General features: G+C 53.1%; 2 protein-coding genes across 7 annotated transcripts; one reads left to right on the top strand and one right to left on the bottom strand.

Moving 5' to 3' along the window:
- Positions 1 to 103: 103 nt before the first annotated feature.
- ERCC6L (ERCC excision repair 6 like, spindle assembly checkpoint helicase) lies at positions 104 to 4285 on the bottom strand. The gene is made up of 2 exons (XM_009090467.4): positions 4161 to 4285; positions 104 to 4025 (listed from the first exon to the last, which is right to left on the bottom strand). Exons 1-2 carry the CDS (start codon positions 4220 to 4222, stop codon positions 245 to 247), a joined length of 3843 nt encoding a protein of 1280 aa, XP_009088715.1. The 5' UTR covers positions 4223 to 4285; the 3' UTR covers positions 104 to 244.
- On the top strand, positions 4221 to 26474 carry OCRL (OCRL inositol polyphosphate-5-phosphatase). 6 transcript variants are annotated; one of them, XM_050974386.1, is made up of 24 exons: positions 4622 to 4669; positions 4761 to 4840; positions 5287 to 5366; positions 6204 to 6242; positions 6675 to 6782; positions 6856 to 6939; positions 7248 to 7368; positions 7457 to 7618; positions 8502 to 8603; positions 9009 to 9123; positions 10870 to 10986; positions 11122 to 11312; positions 12655 to 12766; positions 14218 to 14327; positions 15263 to 15398; positions 16654 to 16764; positions 17063 to 17228; positions 17424 to 17659; positions 21081 to 21104; positions 23265 to 23384; positions 23637 to 23721; positions 24157 to 24284; positions 24844 to 24955; positions 25052 to 26474. In XM_050974386.1, the coding sequence occupies exons 1-24, from the start codon at positions 4637 to 4639 to the stop codon at positions 25174 to 25176; spliced, it is 2697 nt and encodes an 898-aa protein (XP_050830343.1). In that variant the 5' UTR covers positions 4622 to 4636; the 3' UTR covers positions 25177 to 26474. The 6 variants fall into 6 exon arrangements, with proteins under 6 accessions (XP_018769717.1, XP_018769716.1, XP_018769718.1 ...); XM_030228787.2 differs by having other exon boundaries at positions 6672 to 6782; XM_018914172.3 differs by lacking the exons at positions 4622 to 4669; positions 4761 to 4840 and adding an exon at positions 4221 to 4435.
- Positions 26475 to 27737: the final 1263 nt, after the last annotated feature.

Raw genomic sequence — 27737 nt, 5'->3', positions numbered from 1 at the left:
AATAATCAAACAGGAACATGAACCATTTTCACCTTTGTGAGTTGACTCCACAGTGAAGTTCCCTCCCCAGCATCCAACACCTGGATGTTTGGGCTGTTTCCTCAAGCAGGAGGTGCAGAATTTGCTCAGTCACATGAGTATATGGCAGGCACCAGCCTGGAGCTGGCTCAGGGATCTCAGGGCTGTGGTACAGACATATGATAACAAGGGACAGCCAGACTGTCTTCACAGAGCCACATACATGTCACTTCTGGGTCAGCTGTCTGTACAAGTTCAGAGTCAGAAGCATAACTTCAGGATCTCCACTTTTTATGTCAAGAGCTTGTAGGAAGCAGTCCAAAGCCTCTTGGAGTTTTCCATCATTCTGAAATTTCTTCCCACTGTGTACCAAAGTGTTATAATCTGCAAGAGGAGAGGAACTCTGCCCAATGTCCTTTTCAGAGCTGCTTTCCTGGGTGAAGTAATCAATCTGCTCACCTGACTGGAGCTCAGTGTCACCTGTGGATTCCTCCATCTCCTCTGCCTCGGACTGCTCAGATTCCATACTGTCTGTGTGGGAGGACTTTTCACCTGTATCAAGTGTTTCTCCACTAGGTTCTTCTTCAGGCTCAGCAGATTCCCCAGTGCACTCCTCAGCTTCATCTTCCACGAGCCCATCTTGCTCCTCATCACCATCATCTTCTTCATCAGTGGTTCCCATGATTTCCCCAATATCCTCCACCTCATCTACCAACCTGCTGATGAACGAATGCCTGGAAGCATTAGACCTGTTTCCACTGTTATTTAGTTGGGGAGAAAAGATAGCTTTAGCTCTTGTTGTGTCATATTTAGGGGTGGAAGCGCTAATTCCTTCCAGAAGTCCATGCTGAGTGCTGTCCAAGGGAGAGGAGGGCACTTGTTCAGGCTGCTCTTCACTCTCACTGTCTGAAGCAATTCTGTTTAAGTGTTTCTTCCTACAAAAAGTTAAGAGACCACTGCTTTCCTCCAATGATTTACTCCCTTGCAGGGAGGCATTTGGCTCTTCCTCAGCTGTGGGACAGGGTTTGCCATGGCTACGGGTCTCACTTGGCCAAGTTCTGTTTGGAGATTCTTTGTCTGGAGATTTACACAAGCTTTCTGTCTGGAGTTGCAAGCTCTCCTTCTCAGGGTGTTCCACTGATCCTCCTCTATTTGAGGCATCCTGCCATCCGTCTTCAGACTCTTCCAAAACCAGATTGAAGTCAACTTGATCCTGGAAGGAAGGAGCAGATGTACCCTCCAAGCTGTCTTCCAACACATGAGACTTGTAGAGCTCAGCATTGATTTCTGGTGTAGCATTTGATAAACTCAGCACTGCAGAAGCTGTCTCAGGTACATTGTTCTGCTCTGTCCCCAGGGCAGTGTGTAGGTCAAGTACCTGAACTGACAATTCTGCCTCGCTTCTAGGATCATGAGCCATGCCAGACTTGGAGGAATTTTTGTGACAATGCCAAGACAGGTCATTCCTTGTCTTGGCCAAGCTGTCTGAATGTACCTGCGAATGCTGTTCCTCTTGGAGGCTCCGACTCTCTTTCTCAAGTGCAGGGGATGATGGTGCAATGCTAGATTCAGAATTTTGCTCAGATTCTTGTATTTCAGATTGTTCAGCTGTCTTGCTGGTATTGAGCACTTCCATCTCCATATTGGACACACCTTGTGCCAGTTGCTCTTCATCCAAGTCACGAGCAGTCAGAGTTGTCATTCTGGAGCTGACATCGAGCACCTGGGCCTCTTTATCCTCTGTAAGATCAATACCTTTATCTTTTTCGTGTGCATCAGCTGCTGGTGGTGAAACAAAGTGATTTTTGTCGTTCAACCCTGGAGACAGCTTCTTTGGCCTGGAAACTGATCCTGATGGTCTTTGCCACTTCTCTTCACAAGCATTTCTGATCCCCTCCATCCTCAGATCTCTGAGCTGGGACTCCAGCTGGACCAGCTCGTGGGCTTTCTGTACCCTCTGCTGGATGTACTGATGGGCTTCCTCGCTCTCCACCTGCTCCTCGTGAGCCATTTCCCTTGTGTAGATCAGGTCGTGGTCAGAAATGCCAAACATTGCCAGGGAATGCAGGTAAGCAAGGTGCTCATCCAGCTGCAGGTCAGACTTCCTTTGCATGGCGTGTAGGGACTGCAGCTGGATTTGAGTTGCAGACGTCCGAGTATTTTCCAACGTGAAGAGCTCCCTTAGTTCCTGTTTGGAGAAATAACGGAATGGGTTCTTTTTGTCACCCGTGGTCTGTCTGATTAACGAGTCCTTGAATACCTGCCGCCTGTATATCTTCTCTTCCACAGTGCCACAGGTGACCAGTCTGTAAATAACTACATTCTCTTTTTGCCCAATTCTGTATGCTCTGTCCACAGCCTGAGCATCGGTTGCTGGATTCCAGCTGGGATCAAAGATCACCACTCGGCTGGCTGCTGTCAAGGTTATGCCAACGCCCCCAACCTGTGTGGTGAGCAGGAAGACAGAGTAATCAGTGCTGCTCTGGAAGGCATTGATGCGCCTCTCCCGCTCCGTCAGGTGGGTCACAGTGCCGTCAATGCGTAGTATCTGAAACTGTCGGCGAGACAGGACCAGCTCTATGATATCCAGCATCTTCCTCGACTGTGAGAACACCAGGGTTCGGTGTCCCTCTTCTCTCAGCCGCTCCAGCAGTCCCACAAGGAACTGCATCTTCCCAGACTCCTGGATCACAGTCTCATCAGAGAGATGATCTATTTTGTTCATGCCTGAAAATATACTTGCTTCCATCGTGTAATCCTGCTCGGAGCCCACCTGCTCTTCCAAACCCAGCTGGATACAGGCTCTCGCAGACAGAAGCCTGGGGTGGTCACAGAGTTTCTTCAAGACTGTCAGCTCAGCCAAAGGCGATCGGGTGGTCATCAGTACTTCCTTCACATGATCCAGGCAGAGAAAGTTCCTGTAGATTTCTTCCTGCACCGGTGCCAGGTACACCCACACAACAAAGTCATTTTTCCTAGTGAGAGATGGCATGACAGGAGCCTTGTTCTCACTTGGATCCTCAGGAAGAGGAGCATCAGCTTTATCAGCATGATAGCTTTTGATGTCTTCCTTGGTCCTTCTGAGGAAATAAGGCTTTATAATTGCCATGAGATTCTCTGATATCTTTAGCCCCAGTGCTTTCTCACCTGGAGTCGCATCCTTCTCCCTTGCCCTGGTAATGGGATTCTCATATTCCATTTTAAAAGTTTTGGCAGTTCCCAGGAGGGAGCCTTGACAGGCAAAGTCAAACAAGGACCACATTTCCCGCAGGTTGTTCTGCACAGGGGTGCCCGTAAGCAGGATGCGGTACTGGGCCGGGATTGCATACACACACTTGGTTGTCTTGTTTGATGGGCACTTGATCTTATGCGCTTCGTCAAGAACGATGTAGTCCCAGACAAACTCCTGCTCATGGCGGCTGGCCAGCTGCTTCCAATTGTTAATGAGCATCTGGTAGCTTGTGATGATGATGCCATTCTTCCTCTGAACCCTCTCCAGGTTCCTGGTGCGCTCTGTCTTGCTGGTGCCATGGAATTCCTTGACGCGTAGGCCAGGGGTCCAGCGAGCGAACTCAGCCAGCCAGCTACTGACAAGGGTGGTGGGCATGATGAGCAGGACATGCTGGACGAGGTCAGCGTCAAACATACCCGAGAGGAAGGCGATCACCTGAACGGTCTTGCCCAGGCCCATGTCATCTGCTAGGATGCCACCAGGCTTGCCCTCCCGGTACAGGCGGTACAGGAACGCAACACCTTCCCGCTGGTGCTGGAACAGCTTCCTGTGCATCTCCCCGTAGATCAGCAGGCCGCTGCCGCACACGTCCACGAAGCCCTCATCATCTTCCTCCTCCTGCTGCTGCTGCTCGGCCGCCGCCAGTGCTTCCTGCACCCGCTGTATGCGGCCCCGCAGCTTCTCGCTGGGGCGGATGGCAGCCGCCAGCCGGAACAGCCGCAGCGCCTCTTCGAGGTCCCCGTCGGCCGCCGCCGCCTTCGCACTGGTCACGAGCCTGTGGGAGTCACCGTGAGCACCAGGTGGCCAGGCCCGGGCTACACCCTGGAGTGCCTGCCCGCCACCCCCGCCCCGGCCCGCCCCGCCCGCGGCCCCCCGCAGCCTCCGGCCGCTCAGCCCCGTCCCCGCTCACCCCCGGTATCGCTCCTCTTCCTCCGCCGCCACCGCCGCCTCTCCCGGCCTAGGGGCAGCCATGGCGCCAGCACTGCCGCCCTGCGCTTCAAACCCGGCCCTTCCCGGCCTGCATCGCGCCACATGTAAATCAGCAGCTCTCGCAGCCAACCAACTCTGGAGGCGGGAGGAAAGGGGCGAGGTCGAGCGCTGCCCGTACCTCCTCCCGGTCTGGCGCTATACCGGACGAGCACCGGTCCTGGCTGGTCCATTTCCCTCCTCGCGGTGGGAAGCGAGGTGCGGGATACAGGGGAACCTGGCAGATCCACAAGTCCCCCAGCCCTCGGTGCACTCCCGGTTCCTGCCGCGCAATCGGTGCACGTCACAGGCACGTGCGGTAGGGGCCTCCCGCCAGCAGGGGGCGCGGCGGCGGCAGCGGGCGCCGCTCTGGTCCGCGCCCGTGCCCAGCGCGGAGTCGCCGGGAGACCGAGCGCTGCCATGGAGGCGCGCGCCGCGGGCCGCGGCCTGCTCGTATCCACCGGGCGCGATGGGCCGGGCGGGCGGGGGGCAGCGGTGGGGCGGGGCAGGCCGGTGACCGGAGGTTTTCTTAACAGCGGCGCAGAGCGTTGCTGGCACGGAGGTGCGGGCCGGGCGGCGGGAGCCGTGCGTGCTCGGCCTGGAGCGGCGGGCCGGCCGCTACGGGTGAGTGGGAGCGTGGCGGGGCCCGGCTCGCCTCGGTCGATGCCGCCGCGGCGGGACTCGCCGTGCCCGGGCACGGCTCGGTTCTTCGCCGAGCTGCCGCAACCGTCGTGACTCCCGGGTTCCCTGCGTGCTCCCCCGGAGGGCTCCCCTCGCCCTGCGGGCGGGGACCCGCGAGACCGGCGCCGCGGAGGTGCCTTCCCGACTCCCCGATGCTCCTTCGGTAACCAGAGCCGCTGCCACCCCGGTGTTGGCCCTGCCCTGTGGCAGGGAGCGTTCAATAGCTCTTCTCCCCCGGAGTATCCGCGTCCTGCATGGTCTCACCTTCGTTGCCTTTTTCCTCCTCCTGCTCTGAAGTTTAGCGATAAAAATCGAACTGTCTCTGTACACACAGCACCCGTTTGTGTGCATGGCTGCTGGGTTTTTACAAGCCTTCCTTCTGTCTGCAGGGTCGTTATTCGCTCCCGGGAGAAAGAAAACTCTGATCCGGATTATATTCCCATCAATAGCCGTTTTAAATGTGTGCAAGGTATTGACTGCTGAAGGGAAGGTTGGGAATCCCCTGCTGCTCACCCACAAATCTTAAATTTAATGGTCTTTCCTGAGCCACAGCAGATTGAATCCTTTCCTTGTGAAACAGCCAGTCACATTTTTTGGCATCCCCTCGTTCCTCATCCAAGCAGGTTGTCATTCCATGTCAGCATGCACTTGTGAGGAACTTGGCTGGCTCCAGTGCGTGTTGGGCTTGGCACCACACAGAGCCAGCACATGCAGAACCTGCTTTCAGGGTCTGGAATTTGGTGTCTGGGTCTCAGACGTCTCTGCTATGCCAAGAGTTTGGGAGCTGTTGCCTTTTCCTGCATGTTTACATCTAAACTTCCTAAGGTCTAGCAAGCTCTCAGCATCTCACCTGTTGGATGAGGAAGGGCTTTAGGCCTTGTCTTGGAAGAACTTAAATAGCAACAAGTGGCCCTGGGGCGAATCCTTGTGAGGAGTAAAAGTCCTTTTTTCTGAATTTGCTCATTCCCTTGTGTGCAGTTCAGGGATGTTCTGCCCCTGGTCTTGCTCTGTAGTGAAGCTCTGAAGTTCCTTGTCAAGTTGGTCTTTCCCAAAGTAGCTGCACTGATCGGGAAAAACCATCCAGGTGTGTGGGAGCTGTGTGGTGGGAATCTCCCTGGGACACTTGTTGGGAGGTGACTGTCCAGGTTCTCTCTGCCAGAGCCGTTAGGAATGTACAGATGCAAATTAGAGCTCTTTGTTCCTGTCAGGACTCTCATGGCTGGTAGCAGGCAGTGTAATTATATGAGTCCTCAATTGCCGCAGCATCCAGCGTCAGCTCTACTGATCTTGGCTTTCTCTTTTCTAGAGGCAGAAGAAACTCTGCTGATTGATATAGCTACAAACAGTAAGTTTCCTAAGGGCAGTGGTGTAGCTAAAGATCCTGTCAGGGAATAGCCACTTGTTTTGCCTTCCTGTCTTCCCCCAGGCTCTGTGTTTGTCCTCTGCTCAAACAGGAATGGTTTTTCCTCTGACATTGTCATCTGGCTATGTCATGACACTCAGTTGCCATGACAGACAAGGTTTGAAATGCAAGTGGTCAAAATGTCTGCAATTTTTCTTCCTACTTTTAGAGCTCTTCTCTGCAAAATTGCAGCAGGGAGAATTCCTAAAGCCAGGAGAATGTGCTGGGGATACCCCAAGCAGGGTGGGGGGACCTCAGAAGCATAGGGAGGATAACTTAGTTGCAGGTTTCCATCACAAACAACACCTGGAAGCTGGGTGGGAAGCCTGGGGACTGAGCCAGCCCCGGCTGACTCAGTGAGTGTGTTTGAAGCAGGCTGCAAGGTCAGGATCCAGGGTGAGGAGGCGCCGGAGCGGCTCTTTGAGATCCCTGACGAGGAGCGCTGCTTGGGATTCCTGTCAGAAGTGCAGAGCATACAGGAAGGTGAGCAGAGTTGCCCCTGGTGCGTGTGAAATCCTCTGCCAGCAGTTTCTGACAGGGATGGGTTTTTTTCCAGCCCACCTGAAAGCATCTCTTCCTGAACCTAAGGACTCAGCCATGTGGCATCAGGTGGAGAAGAGCCTCACAGGTCTATCTCCAGGTATAGTTGGCTTTGCTCCAGGCCCTGTGCAGTGCAGGGGTGCCCAGGGTGGGAGCTGGGTCTGGCCACTCTTCCTTGTCTGTTAATTCCTTCCTGAGTGCTGTTTTCACCCTTGCTTTGTGCATGTTAACCTCCTTCCTGCCTTGTCTTGTGGTTAGTGCCCCTTTCTCCCATTTCCAGGGTCAGACAGTTGATGTATTCCTGTTGTCATTTGATTTTTTCCTTTCCGTGGCGTTACATTTTTCCTTCTTGATCTGAGCTGTTTCAGGTTGTTTCTCAGGGTGTTTTTCTTGGATTTTTCATTACAGAAGCTCTGGGGTTTGAGGATGACTTCAACACCATGAGCCTAGAAGAGAAAAGGAACATGCAGAATCACCAGACGGGATCTCGACGGGAACCCCCACCTCCTCCTGTCCCTCAGAATAAGCAGTAAGTAATGCAGGGGATCTGTTCCCTTTTTTACTTTTCTTCCTAGACAGCAGAACTAGTTCTAGTGCTGCTCTTGCTTCCTTCCTAGATTTCACCGAGAGAGAGAAGGCACATCCAGAGACCAACCCAAGGTGACCAACACAATGCGCAAGATGTTTTTGCCCAGCACACAGTCGGGGCAGAGAGAGGGGCTCATCAAACATGTGCTGGCCAAGAGGGAGAAGGCCTACATCAACCTGCACAACTTCAGGTGAGAGCTGGGAGGGAAGGACAGAGCTGTGGGATCTCTCCTTTGAGCTTGGATCTCACCCAGGATTGGGCCCTGGCAGCTGGTGGTGGGTTGCAGCTCAAGTGGTCAGTGAGGATGGTACAGCCCAAAAGTCTCGTGTCCATGTGGCAGCTGCTGCTTTTGTCTTCTCTCTGGGTATGTCACATCTCCTGAGCCTTGGTAAGGCTGGAGCAGGTGGGCAAAAAGAGCAAAGACAGATGTTCCACCATAGTGTCATGGTGTTGCCCCTTGTGACATGATGTTAAAAGAGCCAGATGATTGCTGGTGGAATGCCTTAGTCCGAGAGGAGTGTTGCAGGGAGGGAGCCAAGCCTGGGAGAATTTTCAAGGAGCAGCTGAGGAAGCAGGGAAGCCTCAGCCTCAAAAAGAGGGGCTCAGGGGGACCTTCTGGCTCTCCCCAACTCCCTGACAGGAGGGGGCAGCCAGGGGGGGTCGGGCTCTGCTCCCAGGGAGCAAGGGAGAGTACAAGAGGAAATGGCCTCAAACTGCAGGAAAGGTTCAAGTTGGACACCAGAAGGAATTTCTTCACAGAAGGGGTGGTCAGACATTGGAAGGGGCTGCCCAGGGAAGTGGTGGAGTCCCCATCTCTGGAGGTGTGCAAGGAATGCCTGGACGTGGCACTCAGTGCTCTGGGCTGGGTGACAAGGTGAGGATTGGGCACAGCTTGGACTCAATGATCCTGCAGGTCTTTTCCAACCTCAATGATTCTGTGTCTTTCAGTTCCCCCATGGCAGTCATTGCTCCATGCAGGGACAGCTCACAGTGCGTGCTTCTAGCCAGAACACTGCTGTGCTGTGGTGGTTTTCATTGTATTTTCTAACAGCTCAGCTGCTTTCATGTTGTAGGTTCTTTGTGGGAACATGGAATGTGAATGGGCAGTCTCCTGACAGCTTCTTGACCCCATGGCTGGTGTATGACATGGAGCCTCCAGACTTCTACTGCATCGGGTGAGCAGCTGGGGGTGATCCAGGAGGGCTGGGTTGGGTTTAGGTTCCTGTCATGCTCTCAGAGGCCACACAGAGCTGAGCTGTGTCGTACAGGGGCTGGCTTAGGGCAGAAAGCCATTGGATGAGGCAGAGGATCAGGTTGAACAAAGCTAGCATGACATAATAGACTTTCCTGGAGGTATCTGCAGAGCTCACTCGTTGTCCTCTGCCTGAAGTGTTTCTCAGGGAAGGGGTTGCTGGGGGCTTGGGGTAGGATCTCTAAGGCACTGTGGGGAAATTCTACCACTTTTTTTAGCAAGTGGCCATAAAGAGCTGTTCCTCCAAGGGCTGTTGCTGGAGGTTTCATTGCTGTAGGAGGAGGAGGATGTACAGGAAGGCTGGAGTGCTAAGCTCTTGGGTTTCCAGTTTCCAGGAGCTGGACCTCAGCACGGAGGCTTTTTTCTACCTTGATTCTACAAAGGAACAGGAGTGGCTGTCTGCTGTGGAGAGGTCCCTGCATCCTAAGGCCAAATACAAGAAAGTGAGTTCTGCTCAGTGTCATGGGGGCTTGTCATGGAGCTGGCATGATGGGAAGGAAAAAGGAAAAGGAATTCCCTTTTCCTCCCTGTCCAAGGAGCAAGGCTTGGAGAAACCAAGGTTGATACTGGGCATCTGTTAAAATGTGTCAGGTTAAATCTGGAGAGTCTGTTTCTGCACCACAGTTGTAGGAAATAATGTGCTTTGAAGTAGAAATTTATAAAGGTGGGAACCACAATACCTTTATCAAGGTAGGAGGTAGGTGTAAGGGAAGCAGCAGGTCCTAATTCTCTACCTATATTACCTTCTCATCCTGTACTGTAGAAGTCAGGTGTGTTCTGAGCTGGTAAATTAAATGAATAGATTTTTCTCTGAAGGAATGGGATTATTTCAGAAGTGAAATCTTCCAGATGCTGCTGCCTTGAGTCAGAATTGCTTCAGCTGTGGCAGTAGGACTTTGTTCTGGCTGGTTTAGAGCAAGACATTGGTTTTATCTCTGCTATGACAAACCTTTCTGCTACAAGGACCAGTCCTGAATGCATGAATGGGTTTCCCTTTCGTCCTTAGTCTGTGTGTTTGCTGTCACACCCCATACTGCCTGCTCTGAGCAGGTGTTACAGGAAATGAAACAGGGAATAGAGTATCTTGTTGAACTGAGACCTATCAAGGGGATCCAGGAGTCAGGGTCCAAACTGTAGAGAGGCTCCTGCTCCCTCTCCTTCCTTTGCTTCACTTTAGTTTTGGGTGAATTTCTCCCACTGTAGTGAACGGGAGAGTGCAGGATATGGCTGCAGGAGGTGGAGGTGGCTGAAGCTGTAGATAAGGCTTGTGGTCACCTGCATATTCTGCTCCTGCAGAGCAGACCAGGTGCTGGGCCCTTGCAGCCAAATTCTCTGCTCTCAGCTTCTTTCCTCACTCCACAGACTTAATCCCAACACGTGAATGTTTCTGTGCATAGAGGTGAGCATGCAGACTGTGCTCAAGCAGGTGAGGCCTTGTCACTGTTTCAGAGGGGTGATGTCACTGTTTTGGAGGTGGAGGAAGGTCACAGGCTGGACAGTGTTGGCTTAGCACACGTGGAAGATCAGCAGCAGACCTGAGATCCCCATTGGGACAGGGCACATGAGCACAGTGTTAGCCTCTGTGGGCTGAGCTCTGTGGGAGCAGATAACTGCTCAGATCCAGAGAGGCCCTTGGCTTTAGGGAACAAGTGTTTCCTGAGAATGAGTCAGTCTTTGTACCTCAGAGATGCCTTTTGCTGCCCTGTGCATCAGGCACATCTGCCTCAGGGAAATAGGTACATCTCTGTCCATTCCCCTCTGCACTGGAGTCTGCAGTAAGCCAAGGTGGACTCTGACTCCCACTGCATCTGCAGCCTCAGGACAGCCGCAGCTCTGGGCCTGGCTGGAGCACTCTGCTTGTGCTGATTAGAGCACAGCAAGGGCTGAGACCTGAGTCACAAACTTGCTGGGCATTTATTCAGTTTCTCTTTGCCCACCCTGTTGTAGGGAGGGACCAGAGCAGGGAAGGCAGCACTGCTGACAGGTCCTGGGGGGTGACAGATGGACTCCAAGAACCTTGCTGTTCAGGACAGGAGACCCTTTGGGTTCTGTTGTTGCAATTAGGGATTGAGTAGAGAACATGAGGAACAAGGAGAGCCAGAGCAGCAGAGCATCACGCAGAGCAGATCAGATCAGAACTGAATTCCCACTGCCTCTCTGGGAATGCAGGATCCCATTTATCTTTGCAGGTGCAAATGGTCCGCCTGGTTGGGATGATGTTGCTCATATTTGCTAAGAAGGATCATCTGAGCAATATCAGAGAGATTGTGACAGAGTCTGTAGGCACAGGAGTCATGGGAAAGATGGTGAGTCACCAAGGCCAGCTCACTGCTTCCCTGTATCCATGCAAGAAGTGGCACAGTCTGGTTTGGTTCACCTGTGCCATCCCAGTCCCCTCACCTGCCACCCACTCCAACCCCACTGGTCCCTCCTGTCCCTAGGGCAACAAGGGTGGTGTGGCCATCAGGTTCATGTTCTACAACACCACGTTCTGTGTCGTCAACTCCCACCTGGCTGCCCACGTGGAGGACTTTGAGCGTCGAAACCAGGACTACAAGGACATCTGTGCTCGGATGAGCTTCCTGATCCCCAGCTCAGACTGCCTGTCTGAGCTCAACATCATGAAACACGAGTGAGTTGTACCCTTTGGCAGCGGTGTCAAGTAACCCAAGCCAAGTCAAACTGCAGCAACAGGAGGTTTCATGCAGATAAGTTTTCTGGCTTAATAAAATAATTTGAAATCCTAAGGGCTGTGTTGTGCTGCAGTTTCTGCAGACAAACTGGTCCCTCCTTGTTGCAGTGCCTTATGCACCTGTGCCCAGTGTCCCTCTCCTTGCATTTGTGTATAACTTCCTTTTCAGAAGGCCTAAACAGAATACAAATGGCTGGAATTTCTGTAATTAATACTTAAACAATTTAAAACCCAAAAATGTAGAGTGGATTAGTACAGGAAAAAACCTTACAATATTAGATTATTCTTGATAATCCACTAATGGAAATGTCGAGGTTTGACTATAAACAGGAAGAGCTTTGGTACTAGCAAGGGCTTTAAATTTTAATGTTTAAAAGAAACCTTTATGGAGTAAAGAGTGCGTCCCATGCTATCTTAGCTGCTGATAGCAAGAAGGCTGTAGGCCTGTTTGCAAGCCTGTAGAGGAGCAGGGTGGGAGCAGGTGCTGGTGAGGTGTGGCTGATGGCAGGGATAGGAAACAATGTCCAAAAGGTTGTAACCTCCAGGAACCTAATTCTGCTCCTGCTAATTCTCTGTCAGGCGGTCTTGGCTCAGTAGGTGGTGCAGCAGTGGCCTGCTCTGGTTGGAGGAAAGGCAGTGAAAAGCCAAAAGGTAAAAGCAGGGTGTACATGAGGGATAACCCTGCAGATACAGATGCCTCATCTGTCCCGCTGGCTGACAGGCTGGCTCCGCTTAATGAACTCCACCATGGCCCTCTTCTTAACATGAGAAGAGCCTCAACACCAGCTGGATTTTGTGTGAACACTGGTCTTGCTTCATTAGAGAGTCAGTGCTGTACTCTGGCTTTTTTTTTTTAGGCTGAGACAAATGCATTATCTCCTACTAAACCAAGTTTTCAATATTTGGGGAATTCCAAAGGAAATGGACTTAGTCCTGTAGGATCTGCTGTCACTAGAAATTTCTGCTGTTGGACTCAATCTTTAAAGTATCCTTTTTGTCTTCCACATGTCTCAGCTTTAATATGGTTTAAAAAGGGGGGCTGTTAACTGCTGATCTGCTCCCAAAACTCTTCCCGGTGACGGTGGTGAGGCCCAGGCACAGGCTGCCCAGAGAATCTATGCCTGCCCCATTGCTGGAGTTCTTACAGGCCAGGTTGGATAGGGCTCCGAGCAACCTGGGATAGTGGAAGGTGTCCCTGCCCTTGGCAGGGGGCTGGTACAAGATGAGGTTCAAGCTCATTTCCAAACCAGATCATTCCGTGTTTGTATGTGTATCTTTGCAGCGTTGTTATCTGGCTGGGAGACCTGAACTACAGGCTGTGTCTGCTGGATGCCAGTGAAGTGAAGAATCTCATCAGCAAGAATGAACTTCAGAAACTGTTGACTTATGACCAGGTCAGTGAATTCACTCACATTTGCCCCATCCCTGGGAGCTCATCTTGGTTTGGGAGGTTCCTCTGCTAGGGAGGAGCTGGCAGACATGGAGCTGGGTTTGGGGCTGGAGCACAAATCTGATGAGGAGCAGCTGGAGGGGCTCAGCCTGGAGAAAAAAATCTCAGGGGGACCTTCTTGCTCTCTACAACTCCCTGAGATGATGGTGTAGCCAGGTCAGGGTTGGTCTCTTCTCCCAGGTAACAACTGGCAGGACAAGAGGAAATGGCCTCAAGTTGTGCCAGAAGAAATTCGGGTTGGATATTAGGGAAAATTTTTTAATGGAAAATGCTGTCCAGCCATGGCACAGACTGCCTAGGGCAGTGATGCCGCCGTTCCTGGAGGGATTTAACAGACATGTAGAGGTAGCACATGGGGACATAGGTTAGTTGGGGCCTTGACAGTGCTAGAGGAACCATTGGACTCAATGGTTTTGGAGGACTTTTCCAACGTACGTGATTCCATTGGACACTGCCATAAGGGTCTGGCCACAGACAGAGACACTAGACCCTAACAGAGCTCTGGGTGTGCTGGTTCCAACATCCCCCTAAACAAAACCAAATTGTTCATACTGGCGTAACTGGGTAACTCAGGCAGTCACTGTGTAAGTGTTTCTCTATCTCAGTGCAGGAGTTCTCTCTTAAATACAAACCACAAGCTGAACACAGGCATTTGTAACAGCAACAAAAGCTGCTGTGATCAGTGTTGTGAAAGAGGTATCGATTTGGAGTCTAAATCTGCTCAGCCAGTTTGACCTGAATTCTGTGCTGCCACCTTCCCTGCTCGGTACTTCCCTGCAGCACACGGCAGCTGGTGGCAGGTCCCTTTCAGGTGAAGGGTTGTACCTGGGAAACATGAACAGCAGTGGTGCAGTATCACCTCTGACACAGTTTAACAGTAAACTTGGTTGGTTGTCCTCTGTAGCTCAGTTTTACTGTACTACAGAGCTTTGTTCAGGAAACAGCTGTAGCCTAGGTCTTCATCCAGGAAGGTTTTTCAGAAGAGAAAAGGAGCAAAGGAGAGTGGTATCAGGTTGTCAGGCAAGTGCAATCCTGGAGGCTCTTGCTAAAATGATTGGTGTGGAACGATTAATGATGGCAATCTTAAGTCTGAAAACTGATGAAACCATTTAGTATTTAATATTTCCCTTCACTCTTGCTTGATGCTGCCTGCATGGTCTCGTGAGCAGTACCATACCCATTTGTACTTGGTCTGTTTGCAAAACTTTCCACTTGTGTTGTTAAAGGTGTGAGGTCTGAGAGGCAGTTTGGGGGTGTCTTTGAATCCCACAGAATGGCCACAGGCCACGGTTGCTCTGCCTGTAGATTGCTCTCTAACACTGCTGTGGCAAGAGAGGGTTTCTTTGGTTTGGTTTGGTCTTTTTCTTTTTAAAGCTTTTTTTTTTTCTGCTTTAGCTGAATATTCAGCGCACTCAGAAGAAAGCATTTGCAGATTTCATGGAGGGAGATATTAAATTCATCCCCACGTATAAATATGACTCTAAAACAGATCGCTGGGACTCCAGGTACATTGGCTGCAGCTGGGTGTGTTTACCTGTGACATGAAACACATTTTCTCACAAAATTTGATTTCCTGCTTCTTAGAATTGTGCATACCTGTCAGTGTTATGTTTGGCCTTCCTTTCTTTCCTGCTTTCTGCAATAAGCAGCCCCTGTGTACATTGACCAGGCACATCCCTTAAAACTCTGTAGCTGCGTATCCCATTGGATGAAGGCAGGTGAAGTGTGAGCTCAGGTGACCCTGCACTGGGGCCTTTTACTGTTACCAGGGACAGGCAAACAGTATAAAAAAGGAATTGAAGAGCTAAGGAAACAGGCTCTCTGAGTCACCCTGTCCCCTGACTTGCAAACCCACAGGGTGGCTGCATTGTGATAGCAGCTGTGGTTCTTGCTTGGTGCCTCCCACAGACATGGCTGCATCTACTGCAGGGGCTACTCCAAAGGGAGAAACTCCCAAGAAGGACTTTCAAACCATGAAGTGATTGAACTTGACTTGCCATGTTTATGTATCATCACAGTAGTTAAATCTGAAGAAGGATAACCCAGGATTCGGGCTTCACAACATCATAGTAATCACTGAGTAGACTTTCCGGAGTGGAAACAAAATAAGCAATGGGTTGGATTGTGGGCAGAAAGGTCTGGCAGCACAAGAAAGTTATGCAGCTTGGGTCACAGCACACATGGGTTCAGGCCGTGGTGGGCTTGACTGAGGGTTATTTTGTTTCCTGGTGTTGGAAAGGATGGAACTTTTATCTGCTGTATTGGGAAAGGGAGAGACAGCAGAAGAAATAACAGAATTCAAGTTGGGGAAGTGATAGGAGTTCATTCCATCACTGCTGTGATGATGTGGGTGGAGGGAGCTGCCTTATTGTAAAGAGGAACAGCTTGGATGGCTTGATAGGATTGTTGGATTCCCCTGGTAACCTGTTTTTCTTTGTAGTGGGAAGTGTCGTGTGCCAGCATGGTGTGATCGGATCCTTTGGAGAGGAGGGGACGTCAGTCAGCTCCGGTACTGCAGTCACATGGACCTCAAGACCAGTGACCACAAGCCTGTCAGCGCCCTGTTCCGCATCGGGGTAGGTTTGTGTGCTTGTTGGGGCAGGATCCCAGCACTGCCAGGCATTCCAGGCATTGCTGTGGGAGGCAGTGACAGAGTCAGGGCACCTCTGCTAAGGCTGTTGCAAAAGGACGCATGAACCCAACTGAGGCATGCCTGCTGTGGGGGTGCTGCAGCTGGCAGCACAGGAATGGGTGAGTCCTGCTGTTCCCTCCTCCACATGGAGACACAGCAGCAGCCTGGACCTGGCTGTACCTGTGCTGCATCAGATGTGTCACCTGGTTCGCACCTAAATGTCTTCAGTGGAGAGTGACAGCAAATTCAGTTTTTTTGGTGCAACAAATGGGGACACTCCATGTCCATTTTTTCTGCCTCCTGCTCCCTGGGTGGCTCAGGTCACAGAATGGGTCAGGGGTCAGGTTGGAAGGGACCACAGTGGGTTGTTGGGTCCCATCTCTCTGCTCCAGCAGGGCCATCCCAGAGCATGTGGCACAGGGTTGTGTCCAGGCAGTTCTGGACTCTCTCCACTGAGGAAGGTTTCACAGCCTCTCTGGGACATTCATTTCAGTGCTCTGTCACCCACACAGTGAAGAAGTTCTTCCTCATGTTCAAGTGAAATTTCTTGGGATCAGTTCCTGCCCATGCCTCTTGTGCCATTGCTGGGCCCCACAGAGCAGAGCCTGGGTCCTACTCTGAGCCCTCCCTACAGACAGGAACAGACAGAGCCCCTCTCAGCTGTGTCTCCTCTTGAGAGTAAACAGCCCTAGCTCCCTCAGCCTTTCCCTGTAAGGGAGATGCTCCAGGCACTTAAGCATCTCTGTAGTTTTTGCTGGCTCCACTCCAGGGGCTCCATGTCTCTCCTGTACTGGGGAGCTCAGAACCAGACATGGCACTTCATGTGTGCCTCACCTGCGCTGAGTAGAATAGGCTGAGTCTATTTAAAGAAAAGCCTTTCTCCTTTCCCTGTGGAGAATCATGAGGAATGCTGCAGCATGCCAATGCTGTCTCACAGAGGTTGCCTCCAATGATCTCCCAGTTGTGTGACCAGTGGCCAGACAGACCCTGGTAGCACCTGCAGGATTGAAATCTGTGTAAAGTTGCAGATGCAACTTGGGACTGCACACACGTGTGTGAACTCTCTCAGCCTTGCAGCTACAGAAGCAAGTGCTTAGAGAAATAATTCACTTCTGCAGTTCACTCATGATCAAGAGAGCAGAAGAAATCTCTGTGAAAGCCAGTCAGAAGTTTCATTGAGTGTTTTTTGTCTCCCACAGGTGAAGGTTGTGGATGAGCAGAAATATCGGAAGCTGTTTGAAGACATTGTTCGTATAATGGACAGGATGGAGAATGACTTTCTTCCTTCACTGGAGCTGAGCAGGAGAGAGGTGAGGGTGAAACTGGGATCACTGTCTCTGCCCAAACACAGCAACCTTCAGAGTACCAGAACTTCTTTCAAAGATTTTCTTTCAATTAACTGGATTATAGAAAATTGAACTCTCTCTTATGATCAGGGATTGGGTTAGCAATGACACGTTGTCTTGGCTCCTCGGCAGGACTTGTGAGAGGAATTCTGCATTAGGTGGGCTCCTCTCAGCCTCAGGGGGCCACTGCAGAGTCTGTGGGGGGCTGGCCATGGGCCATATCCTGGCAACTAATATCACTTGATTTCTTTTTGCTCTGCAGTTTGAGTTTGAGAACGTGAAGTTCCGTCAGCTGCAGAAACAGAAGTTCCAGATTACCAATAATGGGCAGGTCACCTGTCACTTCTCCTTCATCCCAAAGCTCAATGACACCCACTACTGCAAGCCATGGCTTCGGGCCGAGCCTTGTGAAGGTTACCTGGAGCCAGGTGAGTGTAGTGCCGTAGACCCCCCCCAATCCCATCTCCATTCAGTCCTTCCTGTCTTTCCTGTGTCCCATCTTCCTTGCCATCAATCTTGTCTGTCTTTTCTGTTGCGGTCTTTTTTCCTGCCACTGTATGTTTGTCCCCATCATCCCTTTTGGAGAGTGTCTGTGTGTTCTTGAGCGCTCCAGTGTGTTGCAGATGAGAGCACAGAGATCTCCCTGGACGTGTACGTCAGCAAGGACTCAGTCACCCTCCTGAACTCTGGCGAGGATAAAATTGAGGATATTCTTGTCCTGCACCTGGACCGAGGGAAGGACTATTTCCTGACCATCAGTGGGACCTACCTGCCCAGCTGCTTTGGCACTTCGCTCGAGGCCTTGTGCCGGATGAAGCAACCCATGCGAGAAGTTCCAGTCACCAAGCTCATAGACCTGGTGAGTTCTGAAGCAGCTCTTCCAACCAGAGAAGCCTGATTCCCTCCTGAGTGCTCCCAAAAGCAGGAGCAGTACCTGCAGGTCAGGTTGTCTGTGCTGGCTCTGAGATGAGTGACTTCACAGACCTTGAGGTGCTCTTTTACTCTTCCTGTCTACCACAGCCAATGGCTTTTGACAGCCTGTAATTTATCCCTTTTTTCCTAGTGGGCTCTGAATATTGCTTGATGGGATGAAAAAGTGATCCCAGCACCTCATGTTGGTGTTACTGGTGCTGGCAGGCTCAGCTGGGTGGCACTGCATAAGAGATGTGATTAGGGTCCTCTCATCCAAGGTATATGGGCCTCTTTCACAATGAGTGCCTCAGGGGCCTTTTCCTTCTGGATACATTCCCACTGCTCAAGGGAAGGAGCAAGCAGAAGCAGGAGGACCAAAGGAAAGTCTGTGGTGTTAGTGTGGGGTGCTGAAGGACACAGCTCAGCAGATGAGCAATGTCACAACCTCTCTGGCCATTTCCTCCCACACCAGCCACAGTGAGAGATAATGCCTCAGGTGAGAGATAGCTCATCAGGAAGAGATCTCTCTGTGGTGCAGCAAGCTGTTCCTCTTCCCAGCCTATGCCAGCCCCCAGCATGAATTTTTCTCCTCCCACAGCTCATTGTGTGCATGAGAGAGGGTGCAGTGGTGCCCTGGTCACCTTTTGGGTTTTGGGTACTCTCAGCTGTTTCTGGGGTTGTCCCATTTTGGGGATGTAAATCTGATTTCCAGGCTGGCTTCCTACATCTCTCCTTTCCTTCTTACCTGGCCATGTTCCAGTGAGGTGCAGCAGCTCCTGAGTGCCAGTTCATGTCCCCATTCTAATTCAGCCAGGAGAGTCCTTTCTTTCTGTCCACCTGAAAGCTCAGCCCCATTATTTGAGTCTCTCTGCCATGTGATACCTTTCCTCTCCTCTCCTATCTCACAGTTTCACCCTTACATGAAGGATTTTTTGTCCAGTAAGCTGCTGCTTTTCCACCTCTGTAGATTTGCCAGCCTCCACTCCCATTGTTTCCACATTTTCTTATCCCTTCAGCAGTTGTCCAGTGCCTCTCCCTGCCTCTTCCAGTTCCCATCTTTTATTGTAGGTATCTAGTTTTCTCACAAGTCCAATATACAGAGAAGTCCATTTTATATGAGAATTTTGACTTTTTAGTACACTAATCAGGCTAGGCAGGATGCAGGTGGCAAGATATAGTGTTTGCCTCCTCAGGTCAAGCAACTATCCAGACTTCAGACTCCTCAGATTTCTGAGGATTTGGTCATAGTCAGTCTTCTTCTAGAAGTGGGTCTGGAATGTTTCACTGGCCTTGGTTGCTTTTCCACCTGTTTTTTCCAGCTCAGCACCAACTTCTTGCTTGATAGAGAGGAATTTGGGCCCAGACTCTTGGCTCTGCCCTCACAGAACATACTGTTAGATTTGTAAGGGTCCATTGAGGCTTCTTCTCCTTCCATCTATAGATTTCCTTCTCCTGTTACTCAGTGAAACATCTAGAAATAAAGCAGGCAAAACAGTCAGCAAGGAGCACCTGCTCCAGTGTCTGCAGCAGGGACGCAGCTCTCCTTATGGTCATGGGGGGATATTTTAAGTTTTTTGCTTCTGATTTTACCTGTGAGCTGAGAAATCCTTGGAATCAGACCAAGCTGAGCACTTACTGCCTGGGTCAGTGGTGCTGAGGCTGCCTGCCGTGCAAGCAGGAGCATTTGGGTGCAGTTCCCTGAGTTTTGGTACTGCTCAGGCTACGTGAGGCTGTCAGTGTGTGTGCCTTAAAAACCTTCTGCGCTTGCATGGGCTCATCCTTCACTGCACCCAACATTTTCCTCAGCCTGGCTAGACTTTTTCTGTCGTTTTCAGTGGAGAGAGGTCTGGAGATCCAGTCACTGAGGGGCTGAGGTAGGTGGGTGGGAGATAGCACCGTGCAGGTGGGAGTTTGTCTGGGAATGGCTCTCCTGGTTCTCCCAGGAGGGAGACAGTGACAGGGCTGCTGTCACTTGAGCACTTCTCCTTTGGGATTTCAGTATATTAGTGTCTCGTGCAGTTTTTTCTTGGGATCCTATTTTGAATTTTAAAACGCCTCTTGAAGAACCCCTGTCAGAAACAGGTGAGTCTTGTGGAGCCGATCATGCTGAAGGCTCAGCATTAGGGAGAAATTGTTCCCTGGAAGGGTGGGGAGGCCCTGGCACTGTTTGCCCAGAGCTGCCCGATCCCTGGAAGTGTCCAAGGCCAGGTTGGAAGGGCCTTGAAGCAGCCTGGGATAGTGGAAGATGTCCCTGCCCATGACAGGGGAGTGGAATGAGATGAGCTTTAAGGTCCCTCCCAACCCAAAGCTCTCGGTGATTCTGTGGAGAGGTGAGCAGCCAGGCTCAGGTTGGGGGGTGAGGTTGAGATGACTCACCCGTTACAAAACGTGCAGGTGGCCGTCTGCCCTCCCAAACTTGTGACTGTGTCCCTCCCCCTGTGCTCCAGGAGAGAAACCTGTGCCAGCTCCTGTTCAAAGCAAGCTGTTCTGGGGAAGAGGACAGTCTGTTGTGGCTCTTTTAGAAGTCAGGGAGGCTCCAGAGGAAGCAGGCACTGCAGAGGCCACAGGGGACCCTGAGATGCTCCCCCCTCCTGGTGTCCCTGTGCCATGGGAGCTGCAGCTCCTCCCAGCTCAGCCTGGGTGTGTGCTGGGGCTGTTCCCACCCCGAAATGTCGATCTGCCAAGACTCGGCATGGACAACCTGCTTCCATTTCCTCCTGCAGACCCATGAGCACTGTCCAGCCGGCCCTGGCTGTACAGGGATGGCTGTTTGGGGATGCTGAGCGCTTGGCTGTGCTGCCAGAGGGCTTGGCACACTCCTCTCTGTGCTATGCTAATGCTCTTAAGGTTGCAGCAGCAGCAATAGCCGGGTTTGAGCACAAACCCTCATTTCCCTGACTGTACCGAAAGCTGCTTAGGGGCCCTGTGAGCTCCCCAGCTGCCACACACTCAGAAACACAGGTTTAGCCCAGGGAACGTTTTATCTCTGGCCTGGTCACAAGGGAAGACAGCTGAAATAATATAGGGACAGTGATTCTGACTAGGGAACTTCTTCCTGGTGGACACGCCTCACCTGCCCAAGGCCTGGCTGTTGGTCAGTGAACAGTGCTGTCTAAGTCCCTTGCGGGGCTTTCCAGAAATCCTGATGAGGCTGTGCATCATATGATCAGGATTGTTGTTAATTGGCAGGCAGATCTCTCACCACAGGTTTAACTTTGGTCGTGTCAGCAAAATGTGTGAAGGACCTGGTGTTCAGTGGGTTCTTGTAATGCAAAATAGGCTTCTGCTTAATCACAAGAGTTGATCCAAGAGTGCTTTCTCCCTCGTAACCACACTTTTTCCTCTCCTCTCTTTCCTGCTGCTCTCAGGAAGAAGACAGCTTCTTAGAAAAGGTAACACAGCAATTGCTGCATGGCAGTCTGCTTCTCAGTGGTGTGTTTGTAAAGAATGGGGGCTTTTCCCTTCCCTTGTGAGGGGAGCACAGAGGGGACACTAAGAAGCAAAGCTTCTTAGCACAGCTGTGGGCTGGATGAGAGCATGGAGAAGTATACAGTGACCCCAGAGCCAAGCCCAACTGCAATGTTAAAGCTCATCAAATTTGCTTTGGGAGGAAGAAAATTACTCTCTTGATACTGACAGCAGTGCTGGATATTTCCAAAAAAGATTGACAGCCTTTGGCATACCTCTGACCATAAAGAGGGGTTCACCACAGCATCCTCTCAGACCTGTAGGAAACTCAGGTCTTTTGTTCCATCTGGTTGTGTCCCTGTGGAGGCTGAAGGAGGGCCTTGTGCAGGAGGTGGATGTTTCTGTGCCTCCTCAAGCAGTGGAGCTGGGGCTGCTGGCTCTGATGGCCCCAATGTCCGAGCAGGATCACTGCTTCCCTTGGCACCCGTGCTCGGTGCTAGAGTCAAGCAAGGAAAACTTCCTTGGGAGAGCAAGTGGGAGATGCTGGGGGTGTTCATACTCTCCCTGTGCTGGCTCTCACATTTGTAACTGTTCGAGCTGGTTCTGCACCAGCTTCTCAGTCTGAGGGAGTTGTTCCTCTCTGGGCTGTCAGCACAGTGGCAGAGTACAACAGGAGAGGGAAGAAATGTTCCTTCTCCAAGAGGGGATCGAGCTCGGTTGTTTAACCGCATGAAACCCACAGACTGCCTCCTGGCAGAGGAGAAGGGAGGAAGTTTGATTTTTGGGAGTATCTTCCCGTGGGAGGGACGTGGCGTCCCTCCCTTCCTGAGGCAGCAGGAGAGGGCGCTCGGGGCCCGGCCAACGCGCGCCCGCCTCCTCCCCCTGCTCCTGCTCCTCCTTCTCTTCCTTCTCGTCTGCCCTGAGGCACCTCAAGCTTTCTCTTCTCTGAATACGGGGCATCTCCTGTATGGGGGTCTCCACAGCTCCCCCAGTCATGCAAAGGGCTGCTCCAGCACTTGGCTCCAGTGATGCCCTGGCACAGGGGGTTTCTGTAGAAGAGCCTCAGCCCTGGAAGAGTGTTCACAGCCCTGGGAGAGGGTCTGCAGCTCTCCCCCTTTCCCTCTTAGAGGAATTCTGTAATGCTCTTGCCTGATATGCTGCTTCCCGACCCTGCCAGTGCATGTGGCTGAGCGAGGCAGCCGTGACTTCTCATCTACTGGCAGAGTTAGACCTGCTGCTGTGCAGGGCAGAGCTGTGCTGTGTAGCAACTGGGGCGACTGCCCTTGCCATCAGGGCTTCTGTCAGCTTGGTGTGTCTCTGGGCATAGCAGGGAAGCCGCCCCTCTCTGCTGTCAGTGGCTGTGTGTGCTGCAGGGACAGCCATGACAGTTTTGCCTCAGCTGGAGCAAGGTGCTTTCTGTGTGGCTTTTGGACTTTTCTGCTGGTGGCGGGGTTGTGTTCCTGCTTGTGCTGGTTCCTGAGTGCTTTGGAAGTGCTGGGCATGGCTTCCTCCTTGGAGGTTACAGGAACGTGAGTGATCGTGAAGTGAGAGTAAAATCAAGACAAGAACGTGGATCCGCTTAAAGCTTGGTGTGATGGAGACATCTGAGCCACAGAGCTCATCAGCTGCTCCACAGGAGTAAGCAGGAACTGTGACAGTGGTGGCCTGTACTCAGTGAGAGCTCTCCTTGGGAAAATCAAGGAAGAAACTTCCCAAGTCAGGACAGTTGCAGAGCCCTGAGAGCAGCCAAGGCTGGAGCACCCCGGAATCAGGGAAGGCGTGAGGTCGGTGGGGATGGGGCTGGACTCCCCAGCGTGGCAGCTCCCACAGCACAAGGACTTGCTGGGTCCCAGCTTCTGTTGGCTGCAGGGTGGGAGCTGGGATGGGGCCAGGGCACCATGGGCAGCCAGAGACACCTCCTGGAGGGTCTGAGGTGGCTGGGGCTGTTGGAGAGACCAGGCAGGTTGATCCATGGGACAGCAGAAGGGAGAGGAGGTAGGACCTGTGGGCAGTGGTGGCTGGTGCTGTGAAAGTAATTCAGGGCTAGAGCACCCCAGGGTCCTGCTGCTTCCCCTGTCCCAGCTTTCCCTACTAGGGACTAAGGGACTGCGGATTCCCTGAGCCCTTGTGTGCTTTCTCCCCAGGAGAAATCCATCCTGCACATGGGCTCCCTGGACAGTGAGGAAGCAAGTGAGGTGCCGTTGCAGGTGCCAAAGGAGATCTGGCTCTTGGTGGACCACCTATTCAAGCATGCCCTCCACCAGGTGAGAGGTAGGGTGAGGGAAGGGGCCTCTGCCACACTGGAGCTCTCCTGGTGACCTGGTTCCTCACACACACCTGGTGATCAGCTCCAGTTTGGTGTTTACAGGGCAAGGCTTTTCCCTGTGCTCAAAGCACTGGCTGGGTGTCCCAGGGTTTGCCATTCACTGGGAGTCACCATGAGTCACCATGTGCCTCAGCCTTTGTGGGGAAGGTGACTTACTCCATCTCTGTGCTCCCTGTGCTGTTTTTGACAGGAGGACCTGTTCCAGACTCCAGGCATGCAGGAAGAGCTGGAGCAGATTATTGACTGCCTGGACACCAGCATTCCCGAGACAATCCGTATCCTTCTGGGATGGATCTCAGCTCTGCTGGGAGAGTTCACACTCGGGAGAGCTTGTCTGTCACCTTTACCTGGCAGGGTTCCTGGCAGGGATGGGCTCCCCTTGGTCCCCCCACAACCTGTCTCAAAGTTGAATCTGTGCTGGCCAAAGCAGCCGGGGGCTCTGGAAGCTTCTGCAAGGCTGTGCCAAGTGCAGGAGCTGGGATACTGAAGAGCATGGTCTGGAGAAGAAACTAATGGAGCAGGGGGCTCCTGTGCAGCCAGAGGGTTGGAAATGCAGTGCAGGGTTTTTCATGGATGGGGGACAGTGGAGGAGAAGAAGGAGGAGGAGAGGTTAGACAGGCAGGGAACTTGTGTGACCTCCTATGAGAGGAGCATCTGGGGAGGGAGGGGATCTCTCTGCTCAGCATGACCCTTGATTCCCAGCCCTCCAGCGGGCAGTAATCATTCTGTGGCTGAAGCTCTCCTCATCTTCCTGGAGGCTCTGCCAGAGCCTGTGATCTGCTATGAGCTGTACCAGCGGTGCCTGGAGGGGTCTCACAGCAGCCGGCTGTGCCGACAGGTAGGTCTGCTGCCGGCTCAGGGCAGCTCCTGCTGCTGTGGGCTGTACCATGCCTCTGGGCCTGCCTGGGCCCTGCTCCCTGCCTGGGGGCTGACACTGGCTCTGGGAGAGTGGGCAGCTCTTCCAAAGAGACCCCTAGTGAGCCCTGTCTTACCATGAGCACATGGGGAACGGGGAGGGGCCAAACCACCCCTGGTCCTGAGGACTTGAGCACCTGCTCAGAGCTACAATCCCTGTCTTTCATGGAGGGCTGTGCATGGCTCTCAACAGCTGGTGGGGCAGCAGGCCAGGTCAAGCATGTCCCTGAGCAGAGGGGAATGTTTGGGGGCAGTGAGAGCTAGGATCTGACTGGAAACAAGCATGAAGCAGCCACAGGGCACTGGGGACTTTTTCCTGGTGACACAGCTTTCCTTGAAGTGTCACTAGGAGCCACAGCCCACAAGTGCCATCAGTACTAGGCTGTTGCTCTGGGTAAGTTGCTGTGGAACCCAGAGTGCCACACGTGCCCAGGCTGCAGCAGTGGGAGCTGGGAGAGCTTCCTGACACCATTTCCTTGCAGGTGATCCTTCAGCTGCCAAGCTGCCACCGCAATGTGTTTCTGTACCTAATGTCCTTCCTGAGGGAGCTGCTCAAGTACTCGGAGGACAACAACGTCAGTGCCACCATGATCGGTGAGTGTTGTTCTTCTGCAGCCCTCGCTCCATCCCAGCCTCTTCCTGTACCTCCTAAGGTTCCTCACCAGTGACTGATTTTACCTGCCCCCACAGCCGCCCTGTTCTCCAGCCTCCTCCTGCGCCCTCCACCCAACCTGATGGCCAGGCAGACTCAGCAAGACCGCCAGCGTGCCATCAACTTCCTCTACAGCTTCCTGCTCAGCGGAGACGAGGAATGACTCGTGCCGTGTGCCAAAGGCGGGCCCGTGCTCCAGCCGGGCCTCTGACAGCTCCGAGGGGTAAAGGATCAAAGCTCTCCAAGTGCTGTGTTTACAGTGGGAAGGGACAGTTCCCCCTCCTTGCCGCGCCATACCCCACACTGCAGAGGACCTGCGCGCTCATTGCACTGCCATCACCTCTGGAGCCTCTGGCTTCCCCGTGGGAGCCAGGTGGATCTGTCGATACCCGAGCACTGTGCCAGCACCCATCATCCTATGGCAGTATCACCAGTTCCCAGGTCACGCTTTTCTCTGTGTCACCTCCATCTCCCAAGAGCAGCTGCAGAGAAGGGTGGGTATGGCTGGTGCTCTTGGAGGCCGTGGCACACTGCATCCTTCCAGTGCTAGGTACGTGTGCTGGTGTGTACATCACCCCAGACTGCTGTGGGACGTGTGCCACCCTCTGCCCCACAGCTGTGCCAGCTCTGATGCCATCACTGTGCTATGGACCGTGCTGACCCAGGAAGGTTGTTTGGACATTCAGCCTCTCCCCTTCGGCATGGCCTTTCCTCTCTCCCCTCCCTCCCAGGACACAGGGCCTCAGCACACAAGTCTGTCCCTGCACCCCCCAATCTGCCCTCACTTTCTTCTCCCTTCCCTGCCCCAGCTTCCCCTGAGGACGCAGGATGGTGGGTGGCTCACAGTGACCAGGGTCAGGCAGAGCTGCCTTCTGCTGCTCCTGGGCTGTCCTGTGCATTTTGAGCAGGATGGGACCACTGTCCCTCTCACCCAGCCTACAGTGTGGGGGTAGGACAGGCTGGGTCACCAGGTGCCACTAGATGGAGTCCATTGTCTCCTTCCTAGGGTGTTAGCAGAGAGTGCGGGTTTTGGGGGAGTGAAAGGAGCTACAAATGCTCCTCAGGGTCCACAGGACCACCTGGGGGGGGCTGTGCAGGGGGCCTGCAGTGCAAGGGTCACACACAGCTGGCTCAGGGGACAGCCCTGGGGCTGGTGACTGAGGGTACAAGAGTGGTCTGTCCCACTGAAACACTAAGGCCTGTGGGGCCACGTGGCCTCAGGTGGGAGGGAGACCAAAGCCAAGGGGAGGAGGTTGTGGTCACAGAGCCCCCACTGGTGCCTGGGCTCAGCCCAGAGTATCGTGTTGCCCTGTGGTCCCCATGCACTGGCTGAGCTGCTGCAGGCTTCCCTCCCTTCTGCCTTTTTCTTATCCTTACAATTTTTAAATTACATAATTTATTGGGAAACTGTTTGTTCCAAATAAACCTTGGTTGTGCAAGGCCTGGGGGCTGTGCCGGGCACACCTGCCTTCCTTCATGCAGTTCTGCAATGTCATGAAGCCCTGCCTGGAGCTCCAGGGGCAGCTGAGGGCTAGGCTCTCCCCCAGCCACTTCAGGAATGTGCTGGGGACAGTGGCAGAAGGTCCCATGCCGCTGGTTCCTTCTGGTTGAGCTCCTGGGTGCCCCTCTCATGTGCTGGCACTGCAGCCCAGTGCCCATCCCACATGTGCCACACCAAGATGGAGATGGCAGTGGGTGCAGTAGGGTGCTGGTGCCTGTGTGTGGCACACAGCTTTGGCAGCCCAGAGCAGTGATGCCCTGTGTGCCCAAGGCCCTGCTGGGCCAGAAAGGGAAGTGTGGTGGGGAAAGCCTGCACGTCCTGCCACAGGAAATGGCGGCTGGTGTCATCTCCATCTGCTTCCTGCCGGCTCCTTGGGAGCAGGGCTGTGCCTGACAGCTGCTCCCGTGCTGTCACCGAGGTGACCAGCGCGAGGTGCAGCATTGTTCCCGCGGCCACCACATTCCTGCCACTGCCAGCGGAAATGCCGGAGCAAGAAGGAAGCTGTGATGCTCCCTGGGGATGAACAGAGCCTGGGCCTGCCCATCGTCCTCCTCGGGAGGGTGCAGGGATCCTTGTGGGGGACCCTGGAGGCTGTTGGAGTACAGCTCCAGGGGTCTCACTCATGCATCACCCACCATGAATGTGGACACTGAGGGATGCTGGTGGTACCCAGCTGGTGGTGTCCCACAGCCACACTGAACATCCCTTGCCAGTCCTAGGTGGGCAGTGAGCTCTCCCTGACCCCCCTGGGCTCCTACGGCTACTCAGCACTTTCCCTATGCCCCTGGCATCCCTTTTTCCTTGCTCAGTGAGCTGGAACCTGACAGACCCCATCTTTGCCCTGCCAGGACAGACCTTGCTTGCACATCAAGTGGGACAAGACTGCCCTGTGCCCCTCTGCCCATGTGCCCAGCACTGCCCCTGTGCTCACTGCCCACTCTGCCCCACCTCCTGTTGCAGTACAGGAGCTCTGACACTGTTGTGGCACACGAGGCACAGGCAGCATGGCCAAGCTCAGCAGCTCCCACCTGCCTGTGGGCAGCCAGCCAGGCCAGGAAGAGCCAGAGATTCCTTAGGTCTCCCTGCCCAGAAGCCTTTTCCTCCTTCCAGGCTGGCCACAGCCCAGCTAGGAGGTCCTCCCTGGCCTCCTCCTTTCAGGCTGGTGCAGGAGGGCTGGGGTCAGGGCTCAGCTGTGCAGCCCCTGGCTGCGGCCCAAGGACTTG

This window comes from Serinus canaria, chromosome 4A (genome assembly GCF_022539315.1).
Source record: "Serinus canaria isolate serCan28SL12 chromosome 4A, serCan2020, whole genome shotgun sequence".
NCBI lineage: Eukaryota > Metazoa > Chordata > Aves > Passeriformes > Fringillidae > Serinus > Serinus canaria.
The sequence above is the reverse complement of the archived record's forward strand: the minus strand, read 5'-3'. Positions and strand labels throughout refer to the sequence as shown.